At 37.6% G+C, this 14620-nt stretch overlaps 1 protein-coding gene across 2 annotated transcripts in view; it reads left to right on the forward strand.

The window, feature by feature from the left end:
* Positions 1 to 14620, forward strand: part of CNTNAP5 (contactin associated protein family member 5) — a 792175-nt gene that overhangs the window by 636893 nt on the left and 140662 nt on the right. For both annotated transcript variants that reach the window (XM_032412450.1, XM_032412460.1), the window contains exon 14: positions 5744 to 5900. In XM_032412450.1, coding sequence (XP_032268341.1) covers positions 5744 to 5900 — 157 coding nt within the window. The remainder of the gene's footprint in view (positions 1 to 5743; positions 5901 to 14620) is intronic.

A 14620-nucleotide genomic window follows, 5' to 3' on the forward strand; every position in this document is an offset into this window, starting at 1 on the left:
CTTCCAAGTTTATGTTGTATTACCTTCTTGAAGATATTAGAGTAAAAGGAACTTAGGGTTTGTCAATCTAAATGGGATGTAAGGTACACACAGAAATTTCTACCTAAGCCCAAGGATAGAGAAAAGCTTTAGAGTCTTGGACTTCATCCCTGCCCTGATTAAGAAAGAAAGAGTCTTCTCCTGTTGAAATGACCTGAGGGGAGTTTCATGGTAAAGAGTTATTATAGACAAACCTAAGTCTACATACCCTGAGTGTTCCACTATGTCAAGTGAGTTACATGGTAGTCTGTACAACTTTCTATTTTAACTTATTTGTCAAATACCATAGCCAATTTAAAACTTGGGGAACAATTCAGGTTCTAAGAAATGGATGTAAAAAAAGAAGAGAAAAGAAAACTGAAACTCAGAAAGGCACAGAGCTTTTGAAAGAAAGTCCAGCTACAAGGCATAAACTGTGCCTCTTAGTTTGTGTGCTGTCTTTAGCAAAACCACGTATACTTGTGGCTGTCTTCTAGAAATTCCTTGTGGGGAAGTCCTGGGAAGGTTCTAGCAAGCAATGCTAACAGGAAATTCTGCTGTGGCATTATTAGTGTGTATGAATGTGTAATAGTTAGATATATTTATTAATGTGTTGTCTTTATTTTAGTGATTATAAGAGATTATCCATCACTTGCAGTTTTCTTAATTATCACTTAAATCCATCCGTATGTATTTTGTTGAAAGGCAAGTTTTTTTAACCATGAATTATTTCCCCACATGTCAGAGCACAGTGGCATAACATTGGGATTAAAACCATAGACTCTTGGGCAAGACTGCTTGATTTCAAGTCCTGACTCTGAACTTTCTAATTGTATGGCCCCAAGAGAGTCATTTAAACTTTCTCTGCCTCATTCCCTTTACCTGTGAAGTGAAGGATAATAATACCTACTTCCTAGATACCAGTGATGATTAAATGGGTTAATATATGTAGAGCACATCAAAACTAGCACATGCTCAGTAATGTGTCCTATTGTGATTTTTATAAGCCTCATGACAAATGATTGATCTTGGTTTGGTGATATTATATTTGGTATTAACAAAAGGTGAGTGATCACCTTCTGTGCTCACTTACTGACACACACTGAGGTCTTTCACTCTAAGCCATAAACTTTCTTAGGAGGGTTTTTTGTTCTCTCTCTCTCTCTCCACACACACACACACACACACACACAACAACACACACACACACACACACACACACACACACACATATATATATATGATGAATTTTCCCAGACCTTGTGGTGTACATGAGGTTACATAACAATAATAATCCCAAATGCATAGAAATAATGCAAATGAGTGCAATCTCTTAGTGATTTTTTCTAAATCCTGCATACACCTCTCTGAGGCCTCTGTATCTACTGCTGAGTTCCTGGTGGTGCCATACTCCAGGGGGATTCAGTCTTCCCACATTCTTCTCCTAGGTTTTCTTGTAGAAGTCCCCTGTAGCAGGTGATGTGCATGAAAACACTGCTTCTTTGACAAGAGCCTGACCCTAAAACCCTGTAGCCTCTGGCCCCAGAAGCACAAAGCAGTGTACGGACCTTCCTTTCTGGAGTGTATAACCTCTGTCCCTATCAGTTTCGAGTTCTGATCCATTGAGTGACATTTAAGTGTGTGTTCAGCTCCAGGAGAGCCATTTGTCTTTTTTTTTTTTTTTTTTTTGTCAGAGAGAGAGGGAGAGCACAAGCAGGGAGAGGGGCAGGCAGAGGAAGAAGCAGGCTTCCGGCTGAGCAGAGAGCCCAATGCCAGGACAATCCCAGGACTCTGGGATCATGATCTGAGCCGAACGCAGACGCTTAACCGACCGAGCCACCCAGGCGTCCCACCATTTGTCTTATTCATACCTGCCCCATATCTTTTGAATAGCATTTCTGTGTTAGTGAAAATTCACATTGTGAGTCCTGCCTCTGGAGCAAGTCAGAATTCACTTCCGCAGGCTCTTTTCCAGCTGGGATGCAGGCATGTCACCTGTGCTGCCCTAATCAGACCCCTGTGTACAGCTCTGACTGAAGGTGAGTGCTGGGAAGCAGGCTCTGCATGGAGCTTCTATTCTGAGGGTTAGAATCAGGTCCACAGAAACTTCTCTCTTTGGGGGGATGGGGCCTATTGACCTGAGATCCTTAGAGAGGAGTGGTTGTGGTGCTGGCAGCATAACATCTTCGGCTGGGTCGGTCTCCAATATTTGACTTTCAAGGGCAGTGAGCCAGGCAGAGTTCCCTCCTCAGGCCGGTGAACAACCTGGAGAGCCCATTGCCAAAAGCCCATTTCTTCCCTAGTCATGGATCTGTGGCAGCCTGATATCTTCTTAATAAATACCCTTTGGCTTGGAACTATCAGAATGAATTCTTAGCCTGTAGGCAAGAACTTGATCAATATATGTTCTATTTGCCCATTTCCTGCTACTTTTTTTTTTTTTTTCAGTTGAAACTTCCAATTAGAGTTTCCTCAGAATTTTGAAAATCATAGTTTGAAAACCTGGTGATAGATTTTAGGAAATTCCTTTATTTTACTTTGATCCTACATTCACTGATCCTTTACATTGAATGTTTCCTTTGTTTGCTGTGTTATCCTCCAGATGGCCAGTCACATGTCACTTGTTCCTCTTTGAAGTTCTGCTCAGAGTTTATTTTTTTTTAATCAATTTCTATCCTGACCACTCTAAAATTACAGCCCACCCTTTTTGCAGCCTACCTTACCTTGGTCTTTTGTATTGTTTCCATATCTCCTGTTCCTTTCTAAATACGAAATTATTATTGGGGTGCCTGAGTGCCTCAGTCAGTTATGCATCCAACTCTTGATTTCAGCTCAGGTCATGATCACAGGATCATGAGATCAAACCCCATGTCAGACTAAGCACTGGGCATGCAGCCTGCTTAAGATTCTCTCTCTCCTTCTCTCCCTGCTCCTCTCCATCTCCCTCCCTCTCTCTCTCTCTTTCAAATAAATAAATAAAAATATAGGAAATTATTTAATTATTATTATTGTTTGTTTCCTATAATTACAATGTAAGCTTTTGGGGCATGTTTTCTTTGCTTGGTTGGTTTAGTTTGTCTTAAACTGATTTATCCCAAGTACCTAGAATATTTCCTGGAATATTATAGATCTTCAATAAATATTAGTTGAATGAATGAATGCATATTGAGATATGTCTATATATTTATAATTATGCTTTGTTCCTGCACTTTTTTTAAACACCTGGTCAGAAGAAAATAAATCCAATTTCTCCAGTGATTGAAATGTGCAGCTCACGTGTAGATTCCCTTCCTGACTATATCATTAGAGTCATGAATCAGGGCAAGTCCCATCCTTTTTGATCTTCAGTTTCCTTGTTTGTCATGCTCCAAAGGAAAACAAACACAAAGGTGGGACATCTGAGAGGAAAATTTAGCAAAGATTCTTCTGCTTTCAAATATCTGTGTGTGTGTGTGTGTGTGTGTGTGTGTATTTTTCCTTCCTTTCTTCTTACTCATTGACATGCATTCAGTTAACACAATTTAAAACCTTTATACTAATTTCCAGAAATGAGGAGGGGACCCCAAGCCTCAGTTCTATAAGACACTGATGGATTTGAAACAAAACAAAGCCTCTGGCTCCTGTGAAACTTCTAGGGGCTTAAGATACCAAGTGAGAATTGGTAAAACTCCTAGAAAGCAACATAGACAGCAGAACCTGTGCATAAATTGGTTGTTCAGAAATCATACCATTAGTAATGATGCTATTAATTGATTATAACCTTGGTTTAGCTCATAAACAAAAATAACCCATGATGACATTGAACATTACTATGTGATCTGGATTCAAGATTATTGGGGAGAGGCCTGAGCAGTGCCAGAAGGAGGGAGAGGTGGGGAGATTTCTTCCCATTTTTTTGGACCAAAAGCCAACATTGGTAAACATATTCACATATACAATATTTTACCCTTGTGTTCCCTGGACCCACACACTGAGAAAATTGATCTAAGCTTACTCCACTCCCAAAAGTAGTGATCTGTGTCCTAAATAGACCCACCAGATCTTTAGGCCACGTGAGTGTGGCTTATCTAAGCTAGAATTTAGAAATAAAACAATTCATTTGGACTATTGTTCCATGGTTTATAAACTGTGTGAAACTAGGGGAAATGGATTTATCCCATTGAGAATTAGTATTTAAAAAGAAGAGTCTGGTTAACAGACATTGCTAACTGGAATTCTAGCTTAAAAGATAATAAAGGGGCTTGGAACATTTTAGGCAGAATCAGTGTGTTATTTTGGGGTGAGTATGGTCCTTCAGGCTGTCCTCCCTCTAACTCAGTAACCCTAAGATACTTTTGCTTTTCACAGTATCTTCCTGATCTTTTCCTCATGACCTACTGATTCTTGGAAGCTCCAGATTATCATTTCTCTTACTACTTGCCTCAGTGACTTCCATAAGGATATTAGCACTGAGAGCAATGTGGAGAAAGTTGTTGCTATCTGTGCATACACAAATAATTTGTAAATTATGTGTTTGTAAATCAGGAGTTGTATGCACAATTAAATCTTGACTTGGCAAAATTCCAACCTAGTAACATCATCAGACAAGTAAAGTATTATTCTACTTTAAAATGGTACATCGTTATGGTACATGGTACATGGCCCCTAATAAGCATTTCTTTCATTTTTTAAATAATCACATGTTAAGTGCCTGTTGTATGCCAAACAGAAACAAAACAGCAATTTCCAAAGGGACCTGGACCTAACTCCGTGCAGACTGATGATGTATAATACCTCCAACTCTGCCTATAACCCGTTGCTTGGATACACTATCATCTTCTCAGTAATAACTTTAATCTACTGAAATATTCTCAATCATAAAAGAAAACTCCAACTGATTTTACTAAACTAAGCTTTGAACAAAAAAAAAAAAAAGGGAAGAAAGAAATTGACAAAGACTCCAAAGTAGTTTTCTGTCAACTACATAAACCAGAAATTGGAGTTTATATACCAACTTCCTATGGGTTAAATATGACCTTCAGAAGGAAGTATTTGGCCCATGTAGTACCGATCTTCAGCAGGTTTCATTTTTTTTCCTTAAAATCTTTGAATTTGAAATACTTGTCCTCAGAGTCTATCAGAAACTGAGAACTAATGTCAGGGCAATCTTGGCCCTCATGCTGTTGTTTTTCCTTTGATTGTTTTACAATGAAATTAATTTTTGTATCTGTGTCTTAAAAATCTTTGGTCTGCAATCTGGCCCAATTTACTTAACTATGGTACCTGTCTGATTTTAGTTTGTGACCCTGCCTCTGAACATTGTGATTGATCCATGTCCTACTATGGGAATATTTTTCATGAAAGTGTTGTTTATGTCTGTATTTATATATGTCTATAGATATGGGTATAGGTATAGATACATAGATATAGATATGTATATGGATATATATAGGTAGAGAGAGATTCGTAAATATGTATATATAGATATAGTTATAGATATAGATAGATCCATATACAGGGAGAGAAAAAGAAAGGAAGGGCGAAAGAAAGGAAGAAAGAAAAGAAGAGAGGAAATGAGAGAGGGAGGATATATACAGATATGTGTATGTATATATACATATTACATATATAGAGATATATGTGTATATATATATATATATATGTAATACATGTAAATATATATTTATTCTTCAAAACATTTCCATGTAAGCTTTTGACACCCTCTGCAAACTATCTTGTCTTTCAGATGGAACACCATTTACCTGGTGGATTGGGCGGTCCAATGAAAGGCACCCTTACTGGGGAGGTGCCCCGCCTGGGGTTCAGCAGTGTGAATGTGGCCTGGATGAGAGTTGCCTGGACATTCAACACTTCTGCAATTGTGATGCTGACAAGGATGAATGGTAATGGTGACCCTGATCTTTCTGCAGTTGTGGGGGAAGCCCATTAATTGATGCATAAAATTTCCCCAAGAGAAAAAGACATGGATGAGAAATTCAGTTATGAACTAGGTCTCCCTAATGATTGTGATTGTTTTTAACTTTGAAAATTGCCAGTTCTAGTACTTTTAGGGATATCACTGAGGTTTATAACGTAAAACACATTGTCACATCAAAGCCTCCTTATATCTGAACATTCCATTTTGTACAATAGAATGAAATGTAGTATTAAGCTTTGTGACTTAGTCGGTGTTTCTGTAATGTGTGGACTATAGGTTCTGGGAGAGAGTGTGGGAGATAGGGATGTGCCATCGTACAGACCATACCTTCATTCTCCCATTTTCCCACTGATATTTCAGTCACCAGGCTACCTTATCATGGACTAAAAATATAGCAAAGAAAATTTATATTTATTGAACATCTACTTAGTTTTCACAAAAAAAACTTATTAATTCCTTATAATTTTCCCACTTTTGCATCTTAAGATTGAGGAATATAATTTACAGAGAAGTTAAATAATTTTCCCAAAGTTATACACATGTATTAGGTGACAGATCCAGAACTTGAACTCAGTTATGGCTGGGACCAGGGTCATTCTTGCTCTTCACAGTTGCTTTCATAAGATAGAGCTTAGTTTTTTGTTTTCATACCCATAACATCTACTTTCCCTTTGTCCTCCAGGTGAACTGCCTGGTTTTCACTGTATTATGAAAATATGCACAGAACATTTCCAAACCTGCTTTTGTTTTCACTAAATTCAAGGCATTGTTCAGTTTGGGCTTTGTAATTTTGCTTGCTTCATGAAATTCTGCTCAATTATAATTCAAAATTCCTATGTCAAGCTGCTCTCAACCCACTTGAATTTTCTTTTAGGTACTTTTTATTCACTGTTTAAATTGATAACAGCAGGGGATGTTTTGAATGAAATTTAAGGTAGAGTCAAACTCAGTTCAATGAGGAAAAGAGCAAACACTTGCCTCCACTGGGTTCTACTAGATGGACCACCTCTTCAGAATGTTGTAGGGCTGCTTGGGCTCCAAGACAAGTTACCTGGATGCCTTACCTGATTTTACATGGGTAAAATCAGACAAAGTTGACTGGAGGTAGTTTGGACTTCTCCATTATTTGGGCCCTCACTTTACCCTGCAGTGCTTTCTCTCATAACATCATGGAGGAGTGCAATCAAATATAACTCATATTTTGGATGGGGACGGTGTCTCTTTTAATACTATATCCCTCAAGATCTATTCCTTGTAGAAACTCAGTGGTAGTTAGCTGAATAGATGAATTTAGAAGACCTTTAAGGAGGAAGGGTGACCACAAATTTGTTCCTATAAGCTTGAGAAATATGTATGGAGAAGTTAAATGGTTTTGTTGCCAGGAAAATGTATTTAAAATGATCTGCAGCTTAGATTAGATTCACTTTTTTGTGTGTGTGATTCATTAATTCCTCTTCTCTATGCTTTATAGATGTATAGACCTTAATGGAAACACCTTTATTTCATTATGTATAATCAGGGAAGTCGATATGGGGCAGTAGAATATAAAGGGAAGGGGAAGTGTTTCTCCTAATTACCTTCACTCCCTTTTGGCTGAATTCTTGATTTTTGCTCACTGTTTTATTTCCTGTGGTGTGGCCATTTCCATACTGAACACTGCCTCAGTGTCTTTTCTTCCTAGGGAACAACGAACCAGGGCTGGGCTTAATTTATTGAGCAGTTAGGGGCAGTGGGGGAGAATGACATCACATTACTTAAAAGTGGAAAAGAGGCCACCATGTTGATGAGCTTCCACACTGTCTTCTCTGGGACTTTCCACTGACCATCTTTTACTCAGATTCCAGCCTCTTCCTCCATTAACCCACTCACTAGTTCACTAAGCTTTGAACCCTTAATATGTTGACTTAACTTCATCATCTAAGCTGTACTTAGAGGAGTGTTTCAAAATTTCCTTTCTGTCAACTCTGGCGCCATCATACCTTTATCAACATAGAGGTTATTGCATATTTCATAATCCTTTCTAGTTCCTTTACAGTCAGGGAAAAACTCCATTATCTGCCACTTTATGTGGCAAGTGACCTCTATTAGGGGCAGCAACATTTAATTTTAGATATAAATTTTGTTCAACAACCCACATAACAAGGATCAAGAGAAATGATCTGAACTTCCTTTCATAAAGATGCCTACTTCACTGTGACTAAAATAACATGTTGATCATCTCAAGGCAAAATTCAGGCGAAATCAGAGAGTTCTTTCTGTCATTCTTACGAAGGATGGAAGAAGAGGCTGAGAAGGAGAAGGAGAAGAGGCTGAGATTACTGATTTAACTCTTCTGGATTTCACTAACTTGTCTCAGGACATCACAGCCTGTTATACATGAATCTGGAAAATACTTTGTTATAGAAGCAACTGTACTTACTAGTCCATCTGATATTTACTCATGTATCACTTGTTTACTGTGTCCCTGGTCTTTGCCAGTCAAGCAGTCTGCTGTGCAGAGAAAGTCAAGGGCATTATAGTCTCTGCCCTTGAGGAACTCACAGAACAGTGAGAAAGAAAAAGCTAGTTAGTTAGCAATAAATGTATTGTGTGATGAATTTGGTAATAAAGATAAGTATAGATGTGCCCAAAGCTGTGGTGGATATGGGCTGGGATAAGTGACAGGTTTTGAAGGACCAGAAGAAGTTAGCTAAAGTTAGTGTAGTATAGGTAGGTGGAACCTCCATATGCTCAGACAGGGAAATGTGAAATAATATAGAAATCACTACTTTCCCAAGACAATTTGGTGTGATTATTGCCCCATCTTCATGTGGGGAATTTGCAGGAGAGGAAGGCAGGAAAGATCAAATCCAGATCAAGAAGCTCCTTGTATGTGAACTAACAGTGAGATTCCTTTGTCTGTAACAAGACTGTGAACACAGAATATCCATTCCACCATGAAACCCGGCAGAGCCTTGTGGAAATGCATTTATTACTTATCTATTCAAGTCTATTATTTACTGTAGAAGGGAAAAGTACAAAAGCTTACACAATTGTGAAATAGTCATGTTTTTTTAACATTCTTCCAAGCACATTCATAGCTTCCATGTGGTCAAGCTGGCATTCCACACATTTTCATATTTTTGTTTCAGTCCAGCATGCCCCTGTTAATATCACTGGTGTTTCTATGTGCTCCTAAGAAACCTCAAATATATTTACTTTGTACAGTTCCCTCAAGTTTCTGCTCTTGGTAAAATTGATCAGAAAACTGATTTGGGCTGGTAGAACATCTAGCAGTTTGATATATTACAACTCCTAGGTAATATTGTTGCTGAAAAATGTTACCTAACATATACTGAAGTGTTCTTGGTATTTTATATACTGCATCTCATAGCATCATCCTACCAGCTCTTGAGGTGGGTTTTATCATCTCTTTTCCCCAGAAAGGGAAACTGAGGCTCTGGCATGGTAAGTGGCTTAGTAAAAGTCACGTGACTAAGGGGGCAGAGTAGGATCCTGCTGACTCCAAGGATGCTCTTGGTGACTACATGAAAGGAGCGACCAAGTTGAGATTCTGAGTTATGACAGCGGGTGAGGATGCCAAAGAGACCTCTCCCAGGGTTTCTCCAATCACATCACAGCAGCCCAGGGGTTTCTTTTTTCTGGATCAGGCTGCTCAGAGAGGCTTAGCCATCCTCTTGGCCTCCGGTAATTGACAATAATTTATTCTGTTTTAATCAAACTCGGTAACTGAATAAATTGCTGCTATATATTTCAATGAGACCAAGTAAATGAGGAAAATGATTACGGGGTGGGTGTGAGGGGAAGTGAGTCAGCTCAGAAGATGGAGGTGGATGGAGGGGAAAAAAGAATTTGATGAACACCCAGAGCGTGACTTTTTCTTAGAGTAAAGGGAAGCGTCAGGTAGGCGTTAGAAATCAGGTATGCTACTGAGCTGACATCTCCAAGGGGTTCTGTCCCAGCCAAAGAACTAAACAGGAAGAAAAAGAAAAAATAAATAAATAAATGAGAAAACTTGAAATGAGTAACAGTTTTATAGTCAATGATTGCTTGCAAAGGAACTTGTCTTCAACTTAATGGTTCAATGTATAGAAATCCTGCCAATTGGGTGTTTTATGATCCCATTACTTCAGACTGATAGACTTCAGAGAATAGCAAATGACACGGGATAGCTCCAGGCTGGAGACAGCACAGGGGCAGTGGGGTTCTGTAGGGTGGGAAACCGTCATCTAGGTAGATGGATCCAAAGGATGGTTCTGTCAGCAAGTTGGAGGAGGCAAGGAAATCTTTCAAAGTGTGCCTCTTGGTGGTGGCCTGCGGTCCTAATGAAGACTTCTTTCAGCTAAACAGCCAAGTAGAACTGAAACTAAGCTCTATTGCTTAACAGTAGAACATCTTTTAGAATTTAGTCATAAGAAAGTACAGATATTTTTATTTGATTTTCAGTAACTTTGTTCTTTGCCTCTTGTCCTTAATACACCCTTATATAAAGTAATATGGTAAAAAATAGGAAGAGAAAATGATGTAAGGTTTAAATTCTGGTCATCTGGTCATCCGAAAAAAGGGAACCTATTATTCTGTTTTTTAAAAAAAATACAAGATATTTTTAGGGTTTTATTTTTTTTTTTTGGGATATGGAATCCTGAAGCTTCAAACCACTCTTTAGCCATTGATTCCACTTGACTACCACAGAGAAATTATTTAATAAATGGTGTCAAATCCATGAATGAACAATTGAATGACTTTTATTGGACATATTTTTACTTTTCGTAGGTCAGGCCATGGTCATTCTTGGATTAACTTATCTTTATTTCATTGTTAGCTGTTATCCACCTTTAAAACCTCACAAGAAACAATTACCCAAAGTTTAGCCTAAACTTTCCACTGCACATTCACTTTTCTTCTGGCTTTCAAGGAGTAGTTAGAAATGGCCACTCTAAAAAGAAAAAAAAAAAAAAAAAGAAAGGGCCCTTCTGCCCCAAAGTTTTTTTTTTTTTTTTTAAGGTTTATTTATTTATTTATTTATTTATTTATTTAGGGAGAGCACACAAGCAGGGGGAAGGGCAAAGGGAGAGAATCTCAAGCAGACTCCCCACTGAGCATGGCCCCCCTATGAGATGCAGTGCTCAATTACACGACCCCAAGATCATGACCTGAGCTGAAATCAAGAGTCAGACACTTAACCGACTGAGACACCCACGTGACCCCCAAAGTTATCTTTTTATATATTTGCCTTCAACTTTTGTCTTTGGTAAATACATGTCTTATCCAGTCTCAGGACCTTGACCTTCACAAAGACCCTTCATGCCTTTCCCATGAGATTTAATGAGACAGTTGCCTTTAGGGAGAAGATGCCGGATACATCCAAGGGGTTTAGGGTTTCCTCACATAGGCTGTTCTTTGATTTCTCAGACCTTTCTTCAACCTTCCATCCCTGAGGTTCCCAGACTTTGTGCAGTGAGGGTGCTTCATCCTGGGTAGTGTCCTAAGATGGGGCAGGAATCCTGAATTCTGAGAGAAAGGAAAGGATAACCTCAGAACACACTAAGGCACTACCTCTTATTTATTTATTATTTATTTATTTATTTATTATCTCTTCTGGTTGAATTTTATTATTTATGAAACTGTTTATGAGCTATTCTACTGCCTATTGAGTTTTAGAAGTGTTTTTTTCCTAGCAGGCAGAAAGTATGAAAGCTTTATCTGGATTTTTCCTCTCACTGAATTTCTACATGCATCCAGCAATATAATCAAGGCCTGCATCTTGTGTTAGAGAGAAGTATGCATGGCACATGGCAGGTCCTTCATGCATTAACTGCTGAGAGAATGAACGAGATAATGGATACATAGGGTTTCCTTTCTCCAGATCCTCTCTCCTTGGCCAAATATGCCCTTCACTTGATAGTTATAGTCTGCTGTTTCATTCATTATATTTTTACTTAAAATGTATGTCCTGGGACAACTTGATTTTGGCTTGTTTACACTAAGTATCCCATGAGTACATTCCCAATTGTTTTTAGACAGAATGTTTTGTGGTGTATCAGATTGGAGAGAATAGAAGTCATCATATACACAAGAAAAGAAAGAACAATACAAAATTGGGTAAAAAGAACTTTTATCAGAGGTTGATAATTCAAAACCAATATATCATATAATTATTTAATAGAATTCTAAATGGAGTAAAATAGTTGGAAATACTCTAGACGGAGTAAAAAAGTCTTCATGGAGTAAAAAGTTTTACCAAAGACAACATTTAGGATTGTTTTTTTGTTTGTTTGTTTGTTTATTTGTTTAAATTCAGTGATGCCACCATCTAGAAAACAAAACAAAGCTATAAAATACTCCTTTTAATGTTTCTAAGAAACAAAGATGTAGACTGAGACTTCTATCACATTAGTTCTCTGTCAAGTTTTACAAATATACTACGTCTAAATTGTCTGTGGTGTCACGTTACTTAGGTAATTGCGAAATTCTGAGTATCAGAAATAGAACTCGAAGTCAATATCAAGATTAAGAGTTTGCTAGTGATGTTGAACATTTTTTCATGTGTCTGTTAGCCATTTGTGTGTCTTCTTTGGAGAAGTGTCTGTCCATGTCTCCTGCCCATTTCTTGACTGGATTATTTGTTTTTTGAGTGTTGAGTTTGATGAGTTTTTTATAGATTTTGGATACTAGCCCTTTATCTGTAATGTCATTTGCAAATGTCTTCTCCCAGTCCGTGTGTTGCCTCTTAGTTTTGTTGCCTGTTTCTTTATGCTGTGTGGAAGTTTTTTATCTTGATGAAATCCCAAAAGTTCATTTTTGCTTTTGTTTCCCTTGCCTTTAGAGACTCATATGTGGAACATAAGGAATAGTGCAGACGACCACAGGGGAAGGGAGGGGAAACTGAATGGGAAGAAATCAAAGAGGGAGACAAACCATGAGAGACTCTGGACTCTGGTAACAAACTAAGGGTTACAGAAAGTAGGGGGTAGGGGTATGGGGTAGCCAGGTGATGGGTATTAAGGAGGGCACGTGTTGTGATGAGCACTGGGTATTATACGCAACTAATGAATTGTTGAACAATTACATCAAAAACTAATGATGTACTATATGTTGGCTAATTGAACATAATAATAAAAAAAAGACTAAGAATTTGCATTTACATAGTACATTTTATATAACATTTTGATTTGTACTATTATTGTATGACAACATATTATACTTAAAAATGCAATGAGTCTTTGGCTTCTATTTTAATTTGCCTACTTATCACTAAGTGTATGGCATTACTCTCCTAAAGTAGTTCTTACTCAGATCCAAATTACATGAGCTGCTTACCTCTTTTATCTACTTGCAAGTTTGCTCACAATTGTCAGTTCTGATACCAAATTTAGGTTTCTATATTTAACAAAGCATAAGAGGAATATTTCTCTTGCTTTTTTTTTTTAACTTTAGGAGTTCATTTTCATAAAATAAATAAACTCTATTATATCCTTACTATAAAAATTAAAATATTTCAGAAATATTTAAATAAAAAAGTAGAATCTCCTTCCCCACCACCACTTGGAATCCTTACTTGTACCTCATATGTAAAATATGACACCTAGCGATAATAGTTGGGCATGTAGGGCATTTCCACACACAAATATCATCCTATGCATACGCCACATTTACTAAATGTGAGATCATATTAAACATATTATTCCGCAACTTACTTTTTTCACATAAAATATGTCTTGGAGAGCTTTTATGTGGCGTTGTTAAATAAGCATGAAATGAGTGCATCCTGTCCATTTTAATGGCTGCAAAGTATCCACAGTATGGATGTATCATAACTTATTTTACCATTCCTTTATGATAAACATTTTCCTTTAAATGATTTTTCACTCTTAGAAAAAAAGCTGCAATGAACATTTTTGAGTCTTGATTTATACCTTTTTCCACTTTGGAAATTGTTATTTCTATTGCATAGATCTCCAACTTACAATTGTTAAATTATCCATTTTTCTGTTTTGATAGATGTGGCCAAATTGCCAAAGGGACTTAGGGTATTACATAGACCACAAAAGGATCAGTTCAGAACTGGATGTCCTAACTCTGTGGGGTAAATGATCCTCTCTACCTGAGGAGGAATGTGCAGAACCCACTAGAGTCAAAACAGGACCACATAGAAAGACATCAGTTATAACCTCTTTTTGCTGAGAACTTGCTGGAACCTTAGCCAAGCGCAAACAGCTGGGATAGACCCCCAGTGTCATTTTTGCCATGCCTGGCACCACTTCTGAGGTCCAGGGGGACACTCTTGGCTAACTACAGATAAATCCTAGCCTCTCTGCACTTTTTTTTTCAAAGTGCAGAGTCTTCATCATTAAGAATAAGAAGGAGGAAGAGACGAAGATTAAGAGGAGAGGCAAGGAAGAAGGGAGGAAATAGTTCTATCTCCCTTGCAAATCTGCCTTATAGATTTTCAGTGAAAATATCATGAACTGATACACATAATACACTTAGAATGCACACAATTGTAGCTACTTTTTCTGGCAACACTCATTTTCTGGATGTAAAATGTAATTTATCTCTAAGTAACATTTTATTATGTAATGAGATGATCAAATCCTGGATTTGTGAATTATTAACTATACAGCCTAAATCATTTAGCTTCTCTGGCCTTCAGGTTTCTTTTTATTAAAAAAAAAAAAAAAGAAA

Source organism: Phoca vitulina, unplaced genomic scaffold, assembly GCF_004348235.1.
Source record: "Phoca vitulina isolate PV1807 unplaced genomic scaffold, GSC_HSeal_1.0 scaffold1, whole genome shotgun sequence".
NCBI lineage: Eukaryota > Metazoa > Chordata > Mammalia > Carnivora > Phocidae > Phoca > Phoca vitulina.